The 23,619-nt window shown below is 37.9% G+C and overlaps 1 protein-coding gene across 9 annotated transcripts in view; it reads left to right on the top strand.

The window, feature by feature from the left end:
• LOC130922538 (mitogen-activated protein kinase kinase kinase kinase 3-like) overlaps nucleotides 1-23,619 on the top strand; it is a 95,550-nt gene that overhangs the window by 28,418 nt on the left and 43,513 nt on the right. For 6 of the 9 annotated variants that reach the window (XM_057847333.1, XM_057847337.1, XM_057847335.1 and 3 more), the window contains exons 4-15: nucleotides 1,289-1,353; nucleotides 1,436-1,491; nucleotides 1,572-1,619; nucleotides 3,305-3,347; nucleotides 3,429-3,501; nucleotides 3,660-3,791; nucleotides 5,868-5,930; nucleotides 6,012-6,093; nucleotides 8,469-8,585; nucleotides 13,576-13,654; nucleotides 16,356-16,414; nucleotides 22,599-22,661. In XM_057847333.1, the coding sequence (XP_057703316.1) occupies nucleotides 1,289-1,353; nucleotides 1,436-1,491; nucleotides 1,572-1,619; nucleotides 3,305-3,347; nucleotides 3,429-3,501; nucleotides 3,660-3,791; nucleotides 5,868-5,930; nucleotides 6,012-6,093; nucleotides 8,469-8,585; nucleotides 13,576-13,654; nucleotides 16,356-16,414; nucleotides 22,599-22,661 (880 nt within the window). The remainder of the gene's footprint in view (nucleotides 1-1,288; nucleotides 1,354-1,435; nucleotides 1,492-1,571; nucleotides 1,620-3,304; nucleotides 3,348-3,428; nucleotides 3,502-3,659; nucleotides 3,792-5,867; nucleotides 5,931-6,011; nucleotides 6,094-8,468; nucleotides 8,586-13,575; nucleotides 13,655-16,355; nucleotides 16,415-22,598; nucleotides 22,662-23,619) is intronic. The other 3 variants (XM_057847334.1, XM_057847338.1, XM_057847332.1) reach the window with 1 other exon arrangement.

Below are 23,619 nucleotides of genomic sequence, written 5' to 3'. Positions count from 1 at the left end.
ATTTGTTTTGGTATATGGCTTTTATTTGGCATTTGTCATTTTTTGGGACATTGCATTTTGTTTTTGGCATATGGCAAAATGGCTTTTGGCAGATGAAATTTTTTTGCAGGCTAAGGACATCTGTGCCATTGACGGCTGTGCACAATATGGCTTTTGGCATGTGACATTTGTTTTGGTATATGGCGAAATGGCTTTTGGCATATGGTAGTTTTTTTTTTGTATATGGCAAAATGGCTTTTGGGATATGGCATTTCTTTTAGGAATATGGCGTTTGGCATATGGCACTTTTTTGGTGTATGACAAAATGGATTTTGGTACATAGCATTTTTTTGACACATGGCATTTTTGGGGGAATATGCCAAAATAGCTTTTGGCATATGGTATTTTTTGTGGCATATGGCAAAATGACTTTTTTCATATGGCATATTTTTGTATGTGGCAATTTGTTTTTGGCATATGGAAAAATGGCTTTTTTGAATATGGATTTTTTTTTGGGGGGGGGGCATGTGGCAAAAGGGCTTTTGGTATATGGCTTTTGGGGGGGGGGGGGTTGTTTGGCATGTGGCATTTCTTTGCAGGCCATGCAAGTCCATGCCATTGACGGCCATGCACGTCCGAATTTCCCATTCATTTTGAATGGCAGAAAAACGCGTGGGTGTGATGTTTGACCATACACTTACCATTACGACGTTTTTTTCTGCAATTAGATGAATCGAAAATTTGGACGTCCAAGACTGTCAATCGCACCGCCTTACTTGGGTGACAGTTGAATGTCAGTGTCCTGTAAAAACCATTTTGCCATATTAAAAAAATGCCAGATGTAAAAAAAAAATGTCATATGCCAAAAGCATGTGTTATCGGCCCTGCAGAAATTCTGAATGTAGAGATGTTCGTACGTAAAGGTACCACTGTAATTGAAAGCTTAAAACATGCCATTTAAGACGCCAGCAATCGATTAAACTTTAGATCAGGTTTAGTCCCGCGCACTGACTTTGATCGGTGAGTTTGACAGATGAAATAAATTCATGAAGTGCTGCAACATGTGTCCATTAAGTAATTAATGAAATAGTGACAATTAAGTACTTATTTAAACATGTATTTATATGTTTCATTTGGTCCCATTTGGTCATCAATACGACACAACTCCTGTGAAGCTAAAATTTATGGTAGTTTAACCACTTTAAGCTGGAAGAAGTTAATAAATTGAAAAATTAACAACAGTATGCTACGTTTGCTGTGACATGATGCAGATGTACCCGATGTATAAACTCTATGTGTTTGTGTGCAGACGTGACAAGTTATGGATCAGCATGGAGTACTGCGGGGGAGGTTCTCTCCAAGACATCTATCATGGTGACGCACACATTCTGATTGTTTATGTGTTAGTCACATCTGCTCCTCTTCTTACTGACCTTTCACTCTCTGGCTTTTTTAGTAACTGGGCCTTTGTTAGAGTCTCAAATAGCCTACATGTCACGGGAGACCCTGCAGGTAAGCGTATGCTGCAAATACTTGCTTGCATCTCTGTTGTTATTATTGCCATAACAGCTATTGTGTGCTTGTTTTGGCAGGGTTTATACTACCTTCACAATAAAGGCAAAATGCACAGAGACATCAAGGTGAATTTGCTCACAACTTTCTCTGCGATATTTATACTGAATGTGGTGGTGGTTTTCATTAATTTTTGAAGAAATTGCATCAACAGGGATTTCAGGGAAGTCACTTCAATAAAAAAAAATTGTTTTTGATTGCAAAAATAAATTTGAAACAAAAAAAGCATTTGAAAACTATTTTTCTTGATTGAAACAAATTTCACTTCGCGGTTTTCACTTATTGCGGCGGGTTCTGGTCCCCATTAACCGCGAAAAACGAGGGATCCCTGTATTTCTGAAAAGCTTTAAGAAGCAAGAGTCATTCCCACCACTCGTCGGGCCGGTGTTGTGCCGACACCGGCCGTCAGCTCAAGTCCCAGCCGAAAATAACGCGTCTCGGGCGAACGACGGAAGCAATGCGAGGCGCCCCCCTCCATCCGAGAGCATGCTGCTTAATTTGACTCAACAGTGTGTTTCTTCATTTATATTACCGCTTAATACACAAGCTTGACGCCAATTTAACGGGAGCTATTTTTTCACGGGAGATTTGGCTAGCTCTGGCAGTGTTCAACGCAAGTTGCAAAGAATGGCAGTAACTTTACTATATCGCAAAATATGAAAACGATTGAAACCATTACTCACCAAATTCAATCTGCTGGCAAATACAGGGAAGTGTGTATGCTGCGCTCTGGTCTGCCCCAGTGTGGATAAGGCCTGCTTTTTGTTTTCGCAGCTTTTCAATGCAACCAAAGGCTCTCCAAGCACTCCATTTACACGTAGAGTGCGCGCGATTGGAATAATGGAACGCTGTTTTGGCCGATGATTGGTTCTCGTCTGCGAATCATCTCGAAGGCCTTTCTGACTGTCCAAGTGTCACTTTTATAAAGAACCGATTTATTAAGTGCTCAGTTTACGTACTAAGTTAATCACATGATGATAATAATAATAATAATAATTAAATAAAACCTTCCGACCCCCCCCCCCCCCCCCCCCAAATAATTTCTCCTCGGATCTACGCAATTCACGTAGGTCGCCCTTTTTGACTTCAAAACGGCGAATTTCGCCGAAAGGTGAGAGATTTTCATGCCTGCATAGCACAGCTATGAGTCTGGTGTACCAGGCTAGTAGTCCCGTCTATGAGCGCGACCTGTTGGCGCGTGTGTCTGTGTGTGTGCACACACGCACGCGTGCGCTCTCTGGCTCGCGCGGGTAGTAGAGTGGAGTGGGCTACAGCTGTGTAATCGGCTGACTGACGCATCTGATTATTATCTTTTCTTTTCTTTTCGGTGGGGGGGGGCATTGGTGGGAAACACTGTTCTGTATAAAAATTTGGTGTTCAAAAAGTCTTTTTTTTTTTTTTTCAAACTTGAGTCTTGAAAAAGAGAGCGTCGTCCTGTAATCACTGCCGTCTTATATTCGGGCCAATACAGTATTATCTGGAGTAACGCTACTCTTACTTGAGTATAATTTTTCGCTACTCTACCCACCTCTGGTAGCTTCACACTTTTTTTCTTGTCATTAAATGTTGATGCAGAAAACCGAAGAGGCAAAATGTTAGTTTCAGATGATTAATTGCCACTTTTTTTATTATTTTATTTTATTATTATTATTTTTTTTATAAAGACAGTGTAAACATACTGCGTTCTCTTGTCTAGTTCAGTTGAAACACGCTGTTATATAGTTTATCCTGACATGCCTTTTGTCTCTAACAGGGTGCCAACATCCTTTTGACAGACAACGGTTATGTCAAACTAGGTGAGAGGAATCTGCCATTTGGCCATTTGGGGATTCTTTTTTGGTCATAAATCCCTCATTTCATTCATTTTTCTCTTATAGCCGACTTTGGTGTATCAGCACAGATCACTGCAACTCTGGCCAAGAGGAAGTCATTCATTGGAACACCTTACTGGTGAGTTATTGATGTTTTTTTGGGGGGCGTACACACTGCAGCAATCTATCCTCTCTGGAGTCAGAATGAAAGAATTTGATTGATTAGTTGATGAAACAGCACTTCTTTTTCAACCTTAATGAATGGGGCCATGTGTTTGGCACGCTCTCTCGCGTCAGGATGGCTCCAGAGGTGGCGGCAGTGGAGAGGAAAGGAGGTTACAACCAGCTGTGTGATATCTGGGCCGTGGGCATTACCGCAATAGAGCTGGCCGAGTTGCAGCCGCCCATGTTTGAGCTGCATCCCATGAGGTGTGTGGGAGTCTTGTTTAATGCTTTCAATGAATGCTCATTGGCAGCCATTGCCAATGAGCGCCTCAAATCCATTTTGACTGGGAGAGGCTGCCAGCAAACGGTTATCAACCAAAATGGAAACACATTTTTATATATATGAATACACATTACCGTAATTTCCCGAATATAACGCACACTTTTTTCCCCCCAAATCAACTTGTAAAATCGTGGTGCGCATTATAAACGGGTACATGGATGGAGACAGAAATATATATATATTACATATATAAACCAATTTTTTTTAATTGACACGGCCACGTTGTGTTGAAGAAACGTATGCGGCGACCCGTTACCGACCATTACGGCACGTGACGTCACCATTTTGCTTCGGTAATACTTCACTCAAACCGGCTGACTGATTTCGTCTGTGTTAAATTCTGCTTTTTTCACTCTTCATAAAGCACATAATTTAGTTTCTTGAACTCATTTGAGTCAACGTTTATTGCAGCTCAGCAACTCGGACCTTAACAAATGTAACCACGCAGACTTCCTGTGTGTGTCCGTCAACTATATCTGTCCCTCGGGAAACTCAAACCCAAATAACAATAGTTCCTATCGTTACTGTCGTGTCGACAGCGATGAGCTCTCACGGATTTCCGACTTACGTTCGTTCTCACTTTCATTTTACCGTATCAATCCATGGAAGAAACATTTATTCATCATGATGAAAGGAGCAAGCCTTTAAAAGAAAAGTCGCATCTGTTTTGTTTTCTCCTTGATTCTGGTAAGTTGGAGAAGTTGTCAAATCATATTATTACCGTAAATATTGTCAGTTTATGGTAATGTTTTGAACTACCAATATGCTTGTGCTGTGTTTCACCAGTCAGTCAGTAAAATGACATTTCTGTATCTGTACAAGAGCTCTGTTTTCTTGTATTCTTCTATTTATTGGTGCTAAAATTAGGGTGCGCGTTATAAACGGGTACAATAATTTTCCCTGGATTTTACAAGTAAATTTGGGGTGCGCATTATACACGGGTGCGCCTTATATTCGGGAAATTACGGTATTTTTAATTGACAACTGGCATCCACCTACCAAATGTCGATATTGTCACTTCCATGACCTAAAATGTTATGTCCACACAACTGGACGCTATGTCATTATGAAGTTTTTTTTTTTTTTTTTTTCAAATGACCAAAAATAGTCGCTAGCCATTACAGGTGGGAATCTTTGGGCACCGAACGATTCGATTACGATTCAGAGGCCCCGATTCGATTATAAATCGATTATTGATGCACCACAACCCCCCCGCTTTTAATTTTTTGTACACTAGTTCCAAAATTGTTCAAAAATCCTCTCAGGCTAAACAAACTACTATTTCAGTATCAAGTTAACCGTTAAAAACAGTAAATAAAATACTCAAGTCTCCATTCTGTATCGGCAAACTACATTCAGTTAATTTAATATTGTGAATCAACCGTTAAAGTTGTTAAAATTGCTCCCGTTATTCCATAATTTCCCTTCTGTCTACTTTCGACGTGAAAGTTTTAAAACTTTTTTTTTTTTAGATAAAAAGTAATTAGGTTCGCTACAACAGAGCCTTCTAGAGAAGTCTACTGCTTTAAGATGGCGCCTGTTTACTAGCGCGGGAAAGTCTGTCATTTCGCATCTATTTCTTGGTATATGATCGAACACGGCCGTCGTCTGTCATTTCACATCTAGTTCTAGATATATGTGATATCTACCATAGCCGTATGTTGCCGTATGTTTGTAGCGGCTGACGGCCGCAGTCAGGTATTTTTTTTTTTTTTTTTTTATTATCTAGCGGCATGAGTTTGAACATGATATTTACTCTCGGTCCGTTCCTCATTGCGTCCTGAAGACCGTGCTGACTGTGTTTTTTTTCCACTTTACCTGGTATAATTCAATAATCGGAATTTGGATGTTTGTGAATCGTTCTCGAAGCTTCCACGGCCGAATCGCGAATAATCTAAGAATCGGAAATTTCGCACGCCTCTACTAGCCATATGAAGGGTTAACTGTGATTGTGCAATGATTGCTCACAACCATTAAATCTCTATTTATTTTCACAGAGCTCTTTTTTTAATGACTAAGAGTAATTTCCAGCCACCCAAGTTGAAAGACAAGGTCAAGTGGTAAGGCGCTCTTCCCGTATCCAATAAAGATGACACCAGCACTTTTGTCATTGATATTCCGTAACATATTCTGCACCGCAGGACAGACAACTTTCACCATTTTGTAAAAGTAGCCCTGACCAAGAACCCAAAGAAGAGGCCAACAGCAGAGAAACTACTACAGGTGAGTAGCTTGTCGGTGTGTGACAATATGTCGAAAATGTGATATACGCTGCTGGCCAAAAGTATTGGCACCACTGCAATTCTGTCAGATAATTCTCCCAGAAAATGATTGCAATTACAAATGCTTTGGTAGTAATATCTCCATTGATTTTGTTTGCAATGAAAAAACACAAAAGAGAATGGAAAAAAAAAAAACGAAATCATTATCATTTTACACAAAAGTCCAAAAATGTGCCGGACAAAAGTATTGGCACCCTCAGCCTAATACTCGGTCTTAAACAATTTTTTAAACAGCAAAACTCTATCTGGAGGTGAGAGCACGCGAGAGCAGAATTACAGACGCCATGACTTGAACGAGATATTATCGCGTACTTACCTTGTTTTGATCCGAAAACTCCATGTAGCATGTATCACTGATTGTCAAGACACAGCTGTGACTGGCCACAGCTGGATTTTTGGGGGATTTTATGAGTGAAACATGGTAATATAACAAGGGTCGCGATGCAGAAATCGCAGACATCAAGGAGTGGTCGAGATTTTCTTTTTCATATACAGTGCCCTCCATAATTATTGGCACCCCTGGTTAAGATGAGTTTTTTGGCTTCTAATATTTTTTTTTTTCTAAATAATATGGGACCTTAATGGAAACAAAGAGAAAAATCCAACCTTCAATACAAGTGCATTTATTCAGTGGGAGACAAAGTCCCACATAAAGAAATAATTATTTGACATCAAATAATGTGTGTCACAATTATTAGCACCCCTGGTGTTAATACTTTGTACAACCCCCTTTTGCCAACAAAACAAGGTCTGGGGACTGAGATGACCATGGGAGGAGCTTGATTTTGTGTCTGGTGAACCATTTCTGTGTAGATTTGCCCATATGTTTAGGGTCATTGTCTTGCTGAAAGACCCAGTGACGACCCATCTTCAGCTTTCGGGCAGAGGGCAACAGATTTTGATTTAAAATGTCCTGGTATTTCAAAGCATTCATGATGCCATGCACCCTAACAAGGTTCCCAGGGGCTTCGGAAGCGAAATAGCATCACTGACCCACCCCCATACTTCACAGTGGGTATGAGGTGCTTTTCAGCATGCGCATCTTTCGTGGTACGCCAGACCCACTTAGAGTGTTTGTTGCCAAAAAGCTTAATCTTGGTCTCATCTGACCAAAGCACACGGTCCCAGTTGAAGCCTGGGACCGTGTGTATTTTTGTGTGACAGCTTGAACTTGTTTGGATGTTAGTTGAGGTTCTTTATCCACCGTCCGCACAATCTTTCGTTGAAATCTCTCGTCAATTTTTTTTCCCGTCCACATCTTGGAGGTTAGCCACAGTGCCGTGGACTTTACACTTACTGTGCATGGTAGACACAGGAACATTCCGGTCTTTGGAGATGGACTTGTAGCCTTGAGATTGCCCATGCTTCCTCACAATTTTGCTTCTCAAGTCCTTAGACAGTTCTTTGGTCTTTTTTTCTTTTCAATGCGGTACACATAAGGACACAGGACAGAGGTTGAGTCAACTTTAATCCATTTAATCTGGCTGAAAGTGTGATTTACTTATTGCCACTACCTGTTATCCTGTGGCACAATTTTCCTTCTGAAGTCTTCTTTCTTTTCTCCATGCTCAATTTGGTACGCACAACGACACAGGACAGAGGTGGAGTCAAATTTAATACATTTTAACTGTCTGCAAGTGTGATTTTAGTTATTGCCACCACCTGTTTTGTGCCACAGGTAAGTAGCAGGTGCTGGTAATTACACAAATTAGAGAAGCATCACATGATTTTTCAAAGGGTGCCAATACTTTTGTCCGGCCCATTTTTGGAGTTTTGTATAAAATGGGGGGAAAAAATCATTATCATTCTCTTTTGTGTTTTTTCATTGCAGGCAAAATAAATGAAGATATTACTACCAAAGCATTTGTAATTACAGTCATTTTCTGGGAGAAATTGAGCATTATCTGACAGAATTGCAGGTGTGCCAATTCTTTTGCCCAGCAGTGTAATAGTTACTAATAACAATAAACCAAGGAAGCCAAAAAATCGCATCCACTTGCTCTGAAAAACTGCCATGAAAAGAGCCAAATGATCCGGTATCTAATATCGTCAATGGCCGATTCGATTGCTAACACGAAGACACATCACATTTAGCGCCACTGAAGTCATTGTGAGTTGAGAACTCAATTGGCTGGAATGTATCTTATAATAGGAAGCAGGTTTTTCACATTGACTGTGATTTCTCAAGAATTTCTTCAGTATGCTAATAATAGATTTGCAAATAGTAGCCGCTTGTTTGCGCAGAGAGTCGATTTAATGGCTGTAAAATGAAACTTTGGGCCAAAAACTTAAAAGCCTGGCTTCCTGTCTTTTCAGCACCCGTTCGTGTCTCAGCCTTTGAGCAGGACGCTGGCTAAAGAGCTGCTGGACCGAGCCAAAAACCCCGACCACAACAACTACAACGACTTTGACGACGACGACCCCGAACCGGAGGTAAACTCAGACCTTTTATTTGTACTCAAACCAGAAATAGGGTTGATGAGCCAAAGACAGATTCAATCAATCAATCAATCAACTTTATTTGTATAGCACATTTAAAAATCCGCCAAGGAGACCAAAGTGCTTTACATAGCAAAACACAGCAAAATAAGTCAACTTTGAAAAATAAAACAAACACATAAAATAAAATAAATAAAAGACAAGGTCATAAACTGTCATTGCACATTAAAAGCTGAAGAAAAATAAAATGTTTTAAGACGTGATTTAAAATCCGTAAGTGAGGGGGCCTGTCTAATAGTAAGTGGTAATTGGTTCCACAGCCTGGGCGCCATCACCGCAAATGCACGGTCACCCCTAAGCTTCAGCCTTGATCTTGGGACTACTAGAAGCAGGTGGTCAGCTGATCTGAGGGTTCTGGTTGGACTGTAAGGCTGAAGCAGTTCTGACAAATATGGCTTATATTATTCCATGTGGTACAAGGGGAACAACAGTGCAAGAATGAAATAAATAAATATTGGAATAAATAAATAATTAAATGAATAAATAATGAAGTAAAATTCATTCATTTTCTATACCGCTTATCCTCACTAGGGTCGCGGCAAAATAAAAAAAAATAATTAAATGAAAATAAAGATTAAAATAAATAAATAAAAATTGAAATAATTGAATGTTACACTAAATAAATATATATTGGAATAAATAAAGGATGAAATAGATAAATAAAATGGAAATAAATGTTGAAATATTGAAATAAAAAATGGAATACATAAATTAAAAAATGGAAATAAATATACATCGAAATAAGAAAATAATTATTGAAATTATGAAATGTTGAAATTAAAAAAATCATGTTGAAATAATGAAATTAAAAAAAAAATGTTGAAATAAATAAAATGGAAATGTTGAAATAATTAAATAAAATATTAAATACATAAATAATAATGGAAATAAATAAATTTAAATTAAAGCAAAAATTGAAATAAAAATTAAAATACCTAAAAATTGAAATAATTACTTAAATACTGAAATAAATAGTATGTATTAGAATAAGTAAAATGAAAATAAATGTTGAAATAATGAAATAAAAAATTAAATACGTAAATAAAAATGGAAATAAATGAATATAAATTGAAACAAGCAAAGATTGAAATAAATAAATAATTACTGAAATAATGAAATAAATAAATAATGGAATAAATAATATGTATTAGAATAAATAAAATGGAAATACATGTTGAAATAATGGAATACAAAATTGTATACATAAATAAAAATGGAAATAGATAAAAAATAAATTGAAATGAATTGGTAAAAAGTGAAATAAATAAGTAAATAAAAACATAAATAAATATTGAAATAAATAAATGTTGAAGTAAATCAAATGGATGTACGTGTTGAAATAATCAAATAAAAAAATTTAATACATAAATAGTAATGGGAATAAATAAATTAAATTAAAAGTAAAGTAAATATTGAAATAGAAGCGTTTTAATGACACATTTGATAATTTATTCCATTGTGTATTGATTTCATTTTTGCACTGCCGGTCTACCATAAATACACAGTTGTCTGTAAAGTCAAAACCACTTGTCAAAAATTAGTAGATATCTTTACATTTGAGCAAAAATATGTATACTATTGTGCTGCTGCTTTTTCTTACACTGAATAGTTTTCGGTTGCAGCACCACTTGATCATAATTGTTATATAATTCATCCAAATAATTAAAAATATATGATGTTGTTCTATATCGATATCGTAATATGAAATAGTGCATTTTGTGATTGATTTTTCTTTCCCATATATCGCACAGCAGTACGTGACAACACGATGGTAGTAATAATTTTTTTTTTTTTTTTAAATTTTTACTGGATATTGCTTTTTCCCCTTCCCAAAACATCTCTCATCTGTTCTCAATTCATCAAATTCCTTCCGCATTCTTCCAGCATCCTTAATTTCTCCATTGCACTCCCTCACTAAATGCTCTCCACTCTTTTGTCACCTCCATCTTGCAGCGCTTCCTCCTTTCCTCCTTCTTTCCTTTCCTCTCCTCCCCTCTCTTCTGTTCTTGTCTGCCTTCCCACCATCCTCTACCTTCCTCCTCCTCCTCCACAGTTTAAGTACAGGGGTCACTTCCTACCCGTAAGCCCCGGCGCTCGGCGTCCGCCACGCTTTCTCGCCCGTCGGAAGGTACCGCCCCGGGCTGCTGTGTCTGCAGTGATGTGAAATCTTAACAAAAGCGCTTGTGATTTGTATTGAAGTGTTCCTTTACTGGTGTTGTTTTGGAGATGTACTATTTTTTTTAGTTTCTGGTTTTTAGGGCTGCCATGAACGAACGACTAAGAGAAAAACGTATCGATTATCAAATTGATTGACAACTAGTGGTATTGTTGTGCTCATTTTTTGATTGACAACTAGTGGTATTGTTGTGCTCATTTTTTAAGCATGTCATTGACAACAATAGATATCCAATTCATTTAAACAGGGAGGTTGGCTTTAAAAGCATTGACGGTTCGAGAACAGTCAAAATGGATTGGATGTCTTGTGCCGTCAATGGGCAGCTGCTTGTTTGTTTGTTTTTAAACAAAAAAGGAGAAAAATATTTTCTATTGTTCTATTTTTCATTCTTTACATTTTTATGAAAAGGGAAAAAAACTGTTGAAAAACACAGAAAAACGCTATCCATATTCACCACGACAGAAATGGGGGAAACCAAGAAGACATTGGGGCCACCCCTAAACCAAAAAAAAGTTCAGTGTCACGTTTTTACATGATAATTATTACATTTTTATATGATAGTTGTCACGTTTCTTACATGATACAGTGGTATGAAAAAAATATCTGAACCTTTTGGAATTTCTCACATTTCTGCAAAAAAATCACCATCAAATGTGATCTTTGTCAAAATCACACAGATGAAAAAACAGTCTCTGCTTTAACAAAAACCACATAAACATGTATTTAATGAGGATAATATGCAAACAATGACAAAGGCGTAAATATTAGTAAGTGAAACGTCACATTTAATATTTTGTGCCCCCCTTTTGGCAGCAATAACTTCAACCAGACGCTTCCTGAAGCTGCAGATCAGTCTGGCATATCAGTCAGGACTAATCTTGGCCGATTTTTCTCGACAAAACTGCTGTAGGTCAGTCAGATTCCTGGGATATCTAGCATGAATCGCTGTCTTCAGGTCATGCCACAGTATCTCAATAGGGTTCAAGTCTGGACTTTGACTTAGCCACTCGAGAAGGGTTCTTCTGAAACCATTCTGAAGTTGATTTACTTCTGTGTTTTGGATCATTAACTTGCTGCAGCTTTTTAGCTTCAACTGTCTGACAAACAGCGTCAGGTTTTCCTCCAAAACTTTTGAATTCAATCTTCCATTAATGATTGCACGTTGTCCAGGCCCTGAGAAAGCAAAACAGCGGTGGGGATGAGCTGTTGATGTTGGTGAGCTGTTCCATTTTTCCTCCACACATGACGTTGTCTGTTACTCCCAAACGATTCAACTTTGGTTTCCACAAAATATTTTGCCAAAACTTCTGTGAAGTATCCAAGTGCCTTTTTGCAAACATTAAACAAGCAACAATGTTTTTTTTTGTTTGTTTTTTTTTAGATGGCAGTGGCTTCCTCTGTGGAGTCCTTCCATGAACACCATTCTTGGCCATAGTTTTACATATAGTTGATGTGTGCACAGAGATATTGGACTGTGCCAGGGATTTCTGTAAGTCTTAAGCAGACACTCTTGGGTTCTTTTTTACCTCTCTGAGTATTCTGCGCTGAACTCTTGGCGTCATCTTTGGTGGACGGCCACAGAAGCAACAGTGCCAAACTTCATCTTCTCTGACTGTCGATTGATAAACATTCATCATTGATTTGGCCAGGTGTGTATTTTATAGTGGGCAGAGCAGCTTTAAACCGCTCATCAGTGATTGGGCATACACCTGACTTAAATAGTTTGGTAAAAATTGGTTACAGTTGCTCTTTAAGTCTCCTTAGGCATAGGGTTTACTTACTTATTTTTGCCCTTCAGTATAATATGATAACCTATTAATATTTGGGTGGTTTTAGTTAAAGCAGACTGTTTTTTCATCTGTGTGATTTTGACAAAGATCGGATCACATTTGATGGTGATTTTATGCAGAAATGTGAGAAATTCCAAAAGATTCAGATACTTTTTCATACCACTGTAGTTACCACATTTCATAGCTACTTCATTGCGGCATGATAGTTAATATGCTTCTACAAAATCACATTTTTACATTCGATCATGTTCATTCGATCATGTTTTTGCATGATGGTTTATCCTGTTTTACATGATAGTTATCACATTTTTTTCATGTAAAAACGTGATACTTGACTTTTTTTTTTGGTTGACAGCAATATGCCTTCGTCAAAAGAAATAAATACGCTCTTATTTATTTGTAATCGTTTTTTTTTTTTTTTTTTACAATTTTATTTAATAGATGAGTGAGGAAAAAAAGGTCGATCTCCGATTCTCACATTTTCTGAACGTTTCGCAGTTATATTGCAAAAATGCTACTTTTCTGATTGTTTTATTCCCCATTGGCTACCATTGACGACAGTAGACGTCCAATCCGTTTATAATGAGTTAAGCATGGTGTGTGGCTGCTTGCGTTGTTATGAATTAGAACTTGTATTAAAAAGTTGTGTAAACTGTTTTTCCCCTTTCCCCCAGTTCATTCTTTTTTAATTAAGGATTTAAAACCCATTGTGAACATTTTTATCGTCTTGGACTTCATCTCACAGTGTCAATATAAATCTTCTCCAGTTGGGAGCTTTTGTTCGATTTGATTGCGTTGACCTTGTTGCTGCGTGCAGCTGTCTCTTTTTGCCGTGTCATCAAATTCCCACCGGAGGGAAATCGCAAACATGTTTTGTTTTTCACCTTGCCTAATCTTCTCGAGTGGCCACCGCTCCATTTCATTTTTTTGTCTCTGTTTTCCATGTTTGTTCTCACAGTCTCCAGTGTCCGTCCCTCACCGGATTCGCTCCACCAGCAGAAGCACCCGAGAAGGAAAGACGCTTTCTGAGATTAACTGTGAGTTTCTACACGGATTAATGAGTGTATGCACAAGAGGCGTGGGAACCTCTGGGCAGCTCACGATACGATGCGATTTGCGTTTACAAGGCTCATGATAATCTCACCATATGGCGAGACAACAGTTAACGATACATGGGTCAGGAAAACATTCTAGGACAGGGGTCCCCAACCTTTTTTGCACCACGGACCGGTGGGATTTGGGTCTTTTATTTTCACGGACCGGTGTTCTGTCAAATTTTGCATTTTGCTCCCAAAGCTTTTGTCGCGGTGAAAAGGCCCTCTTTTATATTCAGTTGGACTCTCAATGTTATCCAAAGGTGCAAAAAAACTATTTACATCATAAACATACATGTACAACACGAAAATGGCATAAATTAATGCTTAACGACGGGGCGAAGTCGTTAAGTGAGAGAGCTGTGTGCAGTTGTTGTGTGCAGCTAACATGGCAAACGTAAGTTAATACCGTATTGGCCTGAATATAAGACTGGCCTTATTATAAGACAACCCCCTCTTTTTCAAGACTCAAGTTTGAAAAAAGACCTTTTGTACACCATATTCATTTTTATACAAAAAATACAGTACATCTGAAACAAATGATTATAACAATACATTTGAGAGAAAAAGCATGTTATTTTGCCTCATTCAAATCTTAATATCTGAACATTTAAATATGTAAACAAAAGTACAATCACATTTGTAAATGAATGGCTTTTGAAATGTAAATGACCCAAATTTTAGGGCTGTCAAAATTATCACGTTAACAGGCGGTAATTAATTTTTTAAATTAATCACGTTAAAATATTTGACGCAATTAACGCACATGCCCCGCTCAAACAGATTAAAATGACAGCACAGTGCAATGCCAACTTGTTACTTGTGTTTTTTTTGGAGTTTTGTCGCCCTCTGCTGGCGCTTGGGTGCGACTGATTTTATGGGCTTAAGCAACCATTAACATTGTGTAATTATTGATATCAACAATGGCGGGCTTCTAGTTTATTTTTTGATTGAAAATTTTTAGGGCTGTCAAAATTATTGCGTTAACGGGCGTTAATTAATTTTTTAAATTAATCACGTTAAAATATTTGACACAATTAACGCAGATGCCCCGCTCAGACAGATTTAAATGACAGTACAGTGAAACGCTCACTTGTTGTGTTTTGTGGAGTTTTGCCGCCCTCTGCTGGCGCTTGGGTGCAACTGATTTCATAGGCTTCAGCACCCATGAGCATTGTGTAAGTAATTATTGACATCAACAATGGTGGGCTACTAGTTTATTTTTTGATTGAAAATTTTACAAATTTTATTAAAACAAAAACATTAAGAGGGGTTTTAATATAAAATTTCTATAACTTGTACTAACATTTATCTTTTAAGAACTACAAGTCCCTCTATCCATGGATCGCTTTAACAGAATGTTAATAATGTTAATGCCATCTTGTTGATTTATTGTTATAATAAACAAATACAGTCCTTATGTACCGTTTGTTGAATGTATATATCCGCCTTGTGTCTTATCTTTTCATTCCAACAATAATTTACAGAAAAATATGGCATATTTTATTGATGGTTTGAATTGCGATTAATTGCGGTTAATTACGATGAATTAATTTTTAAGATGTAATTAACTCGATTAAAAATTTTAATCGTTTGACAGCCCTAATATATATATAACAGAAACGGTAACAGTGGCAGTCAGATACCATTGTAATTCTTTTCAGATCGTTCATTGTCAGACAGAAGCATTACGGCACAACGTTATGCAAAAAAAAAAAAAAAGTTAAAAATATAAAAATGGCTTACCTCTTTGTCCTCTGAAAGACCATGCCAACCCAACAAAATGTTTACTGCCTATGAAATGTAAATGGATTCACCGAGCTGGTGTTAAAAGTCCGCGCAAGATGATTTGGTCTTCACATTTTTTCCTCCTGAGTTTTTGGTTTCCGGAAACGTATGAAGAAAACATCCTTCATGTGTCTAGAGTCGTTTCTACAAGTTCCAATAAAGCAATGCGTGATCGGCATGTTCGGTTTTGAAAGATTACCGGAGAAAAGTGGCACAAATTACGTCGTTTCTATGCGAGGGCGGGTCTATAATGTCCCACTTCGGCTTTACTTCCGCTTTACGATGCGACGTCATGGTCTAAAAATAGCATGCGTGCGGTACGCCATTGGCCTGCCAACTCTCCTGACCTGAACCCCATAGAGAATCTGTGGGATATTGTGAAGAGGAAGTTGAGAGACACCAGACCCAACACCCATGCCACGCCGCATTGAAGCAGTCATTTCTGCAAAAGGATTCCCGACCAAGTATTCAGGACATAGCTGATATAATTAATTGAAGGTTGACTTTTTTTGTATGAAAAGCACTTTTTTGTATTGGTCGGATGAAATATGCTCATTTTTTGAGATAAGGATTTTTGTTTTTTTCTTGACTTTAGCCAAAATCATCAATATTAAAACAATAGAAGGCTTGAACTACTTCAGTTGTGTGTAATGAATCTAAAATATATGAAAGTCTAATGTTTATCAGTACATTACAGAAAATAATGAACTTCATCACAATATGCTAATTTTTTGAGAAGGACAATAAGCCGCAGGATTCAAAATGAAGGAAAAAAAGTAGTGATTTATAGTCCGAAAATTACGGTAGTTAGGAATGTAAGAATATTCACTAGCATGATTTGTCCTTGTTTCCCCAGTCGGTCAGGTGAAATTTGACCCTCCATTGCGGAAGGAAACGGAACCTCATCATGAACCGGTGAGTTTTAACATTTCTGATGACGTCACTTCACTCCTTCACCTCCTCAGTGCTTAGTCCAAGAGAACCAGCGCCATTGACTTCGTATAATTCACTCATTTGCTGCCATTGACGGTGCTAGATGTCCAACCCATTTACACTGGGAAGGCTGGCAGCGAATGAACGAACGTTCATTCGCTGCCAGCCTTCCCAGTGCAAATGGGTTGGGTGTCTACTCATGATAAACTCATTTGAAGAGTTTTAATTTCATGTTTAATACCCACGCGATTGCACGTTTATCATCGTCAATGGCACTGGAAGAGTTAACGCCACTTTAGAACCGCTATATCACATTGTCGGGTCTCTTTTTTTTTTTTTTTTTTTTTTGGTGTACATTTCTGTTTCAAAGTATTTAATTGGGTGCTCCACAATGTGCCTTGGAGGAAGTTTGGGCTTTTCAGAGGCATGAAATTGGGTTATTGGAAGTTTTTAAACACGTTGTTGCTCTTGGAGTGCATTTTTCACGTTAAATATTGCAGGAGAGAATTGGAAATCGGACAATGGCCGGTATTGGGCTCATCCACAATCAACATTTATCACTTTTGTTTGTTTGTTCGTTCACCTGTCACAATTCATATTTGAAATTACAGCTGAAGTTCATTGTTATAACAATCACTTTCTAGAGCATTTCATCCAATACAGCATGGTCTTCTGTTTTTTTTTTCTGTTCCTGACCTGTTTGGTTTTGTGGCTTTTAGCTGTTGCGCACCGTTTTGTGATTCATAAATTATTACCATGTGACTTTGGAGGATTTGTTGACAAGTCTCTTTAGCCTTAGGGTTCGGACTGCAGCTATCGAATTAGGGCTGCAGCTATCGAATATTTTAGTAATCGACTGAAAATTCTATCGATTAATTGAGTAATCGGATAAAACAAATATATTTTTAGGTGAAGAGCAATTATAAATATACATGAGGAAACAAGACATTTCATCTAATCTTGAACCATTTTCAGTCAATCAATGTCTTTATTTTCGATGTATATTGTTGAAAACAGCCAACAATTGCATATCAGATGTAACTAGAATTTAAAACAAAAAGACTAATTCACTGCTTTCACTCAAAAAACTTTGTGTCAAGCCAGATTTAAGTTCTAGTTAAGTTTTAAGTTAGTCTAAACTGTAAGTCCTGATAGGATTTTGAGTTTTTGCAGTGTTCAAAATAAATACAGGCTGTATTGGAGCACATTATGCTACTTGGTGTTTTATCCAGCAATGACTACTGAGCTAAAATTGATAGTTAGCATGATTAAGTTTTTATTTTACACCCTCATCACTCCACAATGCTATGTTATGTTAAAGCCTGTATGTAAGACACGTTAGCCACGCATCGACAGTGGTCATAATTAATTGAAACCTAGCACTCCGCAGGGCTAACGTTACGTGAGCTAGTAGCGACAGTAACGTTAATCTTATTTATTAGCGCTTAGTGTTCTTTATTAGCGCTTAGTGCTCTACTGCTTTAAGATGGCGGCTGTTTACTAACGCTGCCCAGACGCGGCCGAGTCTGTCATTTCGCATCTAGTTCAACATACATGTGATCTCTATGAGACGCATCAGACGCTACATTTTACCAACGTAGCATCGTGCGGGCTAGTATTTAGCAACGTCGGCGTCGTTTGTGGCGGCTGTCGGCTGCAGTAAGTTTTTTTTTTTTTTTTCCCCCCCTTCTTCCTCTCCGCACGTGACAGCGCGTTGTCCCGCATTAAAAGTAGTCCGAGCAAAACGTGATGCTTAGAGCTGTCAAAATAAACGATTACTCGAGGTGAATAAAATTACTCGGATCAGTTTTTAAACTCGAGTTACTCGAGTTGCTCGAGTACTCGTTTCAGCTCTATATCGAATATTTTAGTGATCGAGTATTCGACTGAAAATTCTATCGATTAATCGAGTAATCGGATAAAACATTTTTTCAGTAAAGAGCAATTATAAATATACATAAGAAAACAAGACATTTCACCTAAGATTGAACCATTTTCAGACATTCAATGTCTTTATTTTTTATGTACATTGTTAAAAACAGCCAACAATTGCATCTCAGACGTGACTAGAATAAAAAAAAAATTTTTTTTTAACTAATTCACGGCTTTCACTCAAAAAACTTCCAGATCTTATTAAAAAAAAATATATATTTCTTACCAAAAAATATAATTACGTTTATACACATCACTTTAAAAGTTCAGTGTTTTCCCCACGTGTTCCAATTGAATTTCCATTTGTGTCAAGCTATTTTTAAGTTCTATTTAAGTTTTAGGTTAGTCTAAATTTTAAGTCCTGATAGGATTTTGAGTTTTTGCAGTGTTCAAAATAGGGCTGCAGCTATCGATTATTTTAGTAGTCGATTAATCGATGAACTACTTAGTTCGAATAATCAAGTAATCGGATAATGAACATAAAAAATGAAAATACCTGAGCTGAGCCTCAAATGGTATAAAAAAAATAAATGATCTATGTACAACAAAATAACAATTGGCTAACTTACAAAACTCTGTTAGCTAAAATGCTAACGCTTTTACCATGCCCTTAACAAATGGTTCGAACACATATGCCCGCAAAAAAGTTAAATATACCTATAAAGTAAAAAAAAAAAAAAATAACATTAGCTCAAACAAAAACTTAGCTTATGTTGTTCTTAACAGAGAGCAGCTGGATTCAGCCATGAGGCACACTAGAGGGCAGTGTATCCACCCAAATCAATACTACTAAATGCAAACACTTTTAAAACAAACCATTACAACGCCACTATAATTAAACGAATACTCAAAGCAGCAAAATTTAATTCGAATCTTTTTTCTAATCGAATACTCGAGTTAATCGATTAATCATTGCAGCACTACTATTTTTATAATCGATTAATCGCACAATTAATTAAACTACTAATCGATTCATCGCATAAATATCACTTTTTTGAGTTACCTTCGCAATTTAAAGCAACACTAGGTAACTTTTCAGGTTTTGGCCGATTTTAGCGACGTCGTTGGACGTTAAAGCGGTAGTGCTTTGCCTTAAGGACGACTGCGTTTTCCTTAAGGGACCAGTGCACACACACACAGTGTCGTGCCGTGTGGCTAAAGCTGTAACTTGGTCGCTGCCGAGGGGGTTGCCGATCGGTGAAGACCGTCGACAACCCCGTGACATGATCCGGGGTAGTTATGTGTGATTTTTCGTTTTTGAAAGGCGAAAAAGATTGGAACAGCCGCTCGGTAGTTATTCTCCGGCTGCTCCCCTGCAACGAGCACCACTGCCCGCAGCAGGGGAACCACGAGCTGTAACTCGCTAGCTGCCGGGAGGGTTGCCGATCGGTGAAGACGATAGACAACCCCGCTGCTGCGTGACATGATCCAGGGTAGTTTTGCGTGATTTTTTTGTTTTCGGAAGGCGAGAATAAGACTTGGAAACGCCGGGCTGCTAGCTGTCATGCCTCCTGGTTTGCTTGCGCTCTCCGAAGCCGGGGAAATGACAAAAGCCGGGCTAACTCCGGTAGCATAAAATATCGTCTGGAGATGCAAGAAGTCGACAAGTTCGATCATTATGGAGTAATTTTGCCCTGTTGTACTGAATAAATTTGTTAATATTTCATTTTCCATTTAGCACAAGACTGTTATTTGTCATGACCATACCATTTATTTAGCAATTGGGGAATAATACTTGGATATAAAGAATATCCTGTGAAAATATTGACGTAGAGGGACCGAAACAATGAGATTTTGCGTCTCTCTTCGTCGCATTTTCCCCGTTCTGAATAATTCCCCCTCAATGGGCTGAATTCTAAATCAGATGAAATGGTGACCCGGCTGACATCATCCTCCAGCTGGGGACGCTAGAGCGCTATCATGACAGGCAGGGCTAAACGGCAGATTAAAAGACTCATTTCTCGTCATCTAAGCTTTGTATTTAGTCAAATCGTCTCAAAATTAGGGCTGTTAAAATTATCGCGTTAACGGGCGGTAATTAATTTTTTTAATTAATCACGTTAAAATATTTGACGCAATCAATGCACATGCCCTGCTCAAACAGATTAAAATGACAGCACAGTGCAATGCCAAATTGTTACTTGTGATTTTTGGAGGTTTGTCGCCCTCTGCTGACGCTTGGGTGCGACTGATTTTATGGGCTTAAGCACCCATGAGCATTGTGTATTGACATCAACAATGGTGGGCTACTAGTTTATTTTTTGATTGAAAATGTTACCAATTTTATTAAAACGAAAACATTAAGAGGGGTTTTAATTAGGGTTGTTCCGATCATGTTTTTTTGCTCCCGATCCAATCCCGATCGTTTTAGTTTGAGTACCTGCCGATCCCGATATTTCCCGATCCGATTGCTTTTTTTGCTCCCGATTCAATTCCGATCCGATTGCTTTTTTTGCTCCCGATTCAATTCCAATCATTCCCGATAATTTTTGCTAGTCATATACATTTTGGCAATGCATTAAGGAAAAAAATAAATAAAACTCGGACAAATATATACATTCAACATACAGTACATAAGTACTGTATTTGTTTATTATGACAATAAATCCTCAAGATGGCATTTATATTATTAACATTCTTTCTGTGAGAGGGATCCACGGATAGAAAGACTTGTGACGTTGTATATTGTGACTAAATATTGCCATCTAGTGTATTTGTTGAACTTTCAGTTAATGATACTGTAGCCATTTAACTGTTCTGCCCAAATGCATGATGGGAAGTGCAACCATGACTGTGTGTAGTGGCACCAATTGATATATCTTCTCTGCGTTGGGAAATAACATAGGGTGTTAAGGAAAAGATCAACTACTACCTTTCTTCCCCACATTGCTTCCCACGAAATCTCTAATTGTTGAGAGAGGGATTTTAAGGCTTTAGCCAACTAAAGAAAGGATCCAAAGACTGCCAAAACTCACTCTACTCATTTTACGCTGCCTTTTAGCTCTATATATATATATATATATATATAAATATATATATATATATAGGTAAAACGGCGCCATTATAGATTGAATGCGACAATGCGTGAGTGGGTCGTGCAGCGCATGCGTGAATTGCGTTAAATATTTTAACGTGATTAATTTTTAAAGAAATTAATTGCCGCCATTAACGCGATAAATTTGATAGCCCTACTTAAAGGCAAAACTAAAGACTGGACGAGTGTAAGACATTTTGTCTGTAACGTTAAATACAATTAGAAAGCGATTTAATTTAAAAAAAAAAAAAAAAATGTAAAAAGGCATGTCCGATATTTTTTTGCCGATTCCGATACTTTGAAAATGACGTGATCGGACCTGATCGATCAGGGATATCTTTAGTTTTAATATGAAATTTCTATAACTTGTACTAACATTTATCTTTTAAGATCTTTCTATCCATGGATCGCTTTAACAGAATGTTAATAATGTTAATGCCATCTTGTGGATTTATTGTTTTAATATAGTACATATGTACCGTATGTTGAATGTATATATCCATCTTGTGTCTTATCTTTCCATTCCAACAATAATTTACAGAAAAATATGTCATATTTTGTAGATGGTTTGAATTGCGATTAATTACGATTAATTCATTTTTAAGCTGTAATTAACTCGATTAAAAATTGTAATTGTTTGACAGCCCTACTCAAAATATGATTCTAATTCACATAATAAATTTTGTTTTATTGTCACAGGCACTTTAAGGCAAAACACTACCGTTTTTGTCCACTGGTGTCGCTAAAATCGACCAAACCGAAAAGCTACAAAATGTTGCTTTAATGCGGTTCAGAATTTTTGACATGAGGCCTAATCTTGGGACTAGCGCGGTTTTAATTAGTCGGTGGAGTTGATTTCAATTCCGTGCAGTTTGTTCGTTATTTGTCAGTTTCAGGTCTGCGGCGTGGCTAAGCTAGCGCGAGTCAGTGCTCCTGATTTTTATTTCCCGTACATAAACTACAGCAGGTCATTCCCGGGATTCATCTTCGCCCGTTTCACATGTACCCTAAAATGTATCTTCTCTCTCTCTCTCTCTCTCTCTCTCTCCAGAGCCCATTTTGGCTTTTGTCCATTTAGTTTCCCCACCATCCCCATACATCATCTTCTGTCTCGCACCCATGCCCCCCTCCCCCGTTCCCTCCATCGTCCAAGGTTAATGTATTAACGTAAGGTCTCTCCCGCTTTGTCTTGCTGACCAGTGTGATTCTGAGCCCTATCTGGACTGTGTTGAGGAGCTCTACTATACCGCGAGATCTAATCTGGTAGTACTCTCTCTCGTCCCTCTCCTCATTCCTACCTCTCGCCATCCATTTCTATTTATTTGTTGTTCATTTGCCGCCATTTTCACTGACCTCTTCTGCCCTGTCGTTCCTAATCTCCGCCTTCTTTTTGTGCGTGTTCATTTCAGGCGATTGATGTTCTTCTGTGCTTCTACTGATGTGTGGTCTCTTCTTTGTTTGCAGCCTCATTAACCGTCGCTGTCATCTTTCGTGTGTACAATCATACGAAAACAATTAGAACAATCGAACACAAGTAAAGATGTGTGTGGCTTACTCTGAATAGTCCAATGCCTTTCTTCAGGGCACATTGACGATGAGTACAAGACTTCTTTTCCTGCCGGTTGGATAGTCATCTTTGCAACAACAACCAAAAATGTTGGACAATTCTACTCGAGTCACAGGGACTCGGACTTGAGTCTCAAGTTTGATGTCTCGCATCTCAACTCGGATTTGAAGAAAAAGAATTGCAGACCAGGACTTGACACGCTTTAGCTGGGAGGGTCCGAGACTGGACTCGATTCGTGAGACAATGACTCGAGACTTAACAAGCTGACTTGAAAAACTTACCTCCGTGATGTTGCCTCCCCATCAGATGCAAATTGTATTTATGAACTGTATGTTTAAAGAAAAAAAACTAGAGATGCACAATAATATCGGTCACCGATAATTATCGGCCGATAATGGTAATTATGACGTCACACAGATAATCCAGATAAAACGAAATTCAACCGATAATGCAGTCTGATAATTATATTCTTGATTTAGCCTCCAAATGTGCGCAATCAACAGTTTTGTCCAATTCTGCTAGTTTTAAGAGATGTGTGTTTTTGCTGTGTAGTAATGTGATATATGTTAGGAATGGCTTACTTTTAAAGACATTTTTGTGGAACTTGGGTGTTTTCTCTCTACGTAATTGTTAGAGGCGTGCGAAATTTCCGAT

This window comes from Corythoichthys intestinalis, chromosome 10 (genome assembly GCF_030265065.1).
Source record: "Corythoichthys intestinalis isolate RoL2023-P3 chromosome 10, ASM3026506v1, whole genome shotgun sequence".
Taxonomy (NCBI): Eukaryota; Metazoa; Chordata; class Actinopteri; order Syngnathiformes; family Syngnathidae; genus Corythoichthys; species Corythoichthys intestinalis.
Note: the sequence above shows the minus strand (reverse complement) of the source record. Positions and strands in the feature narration are given on the sequence as shown.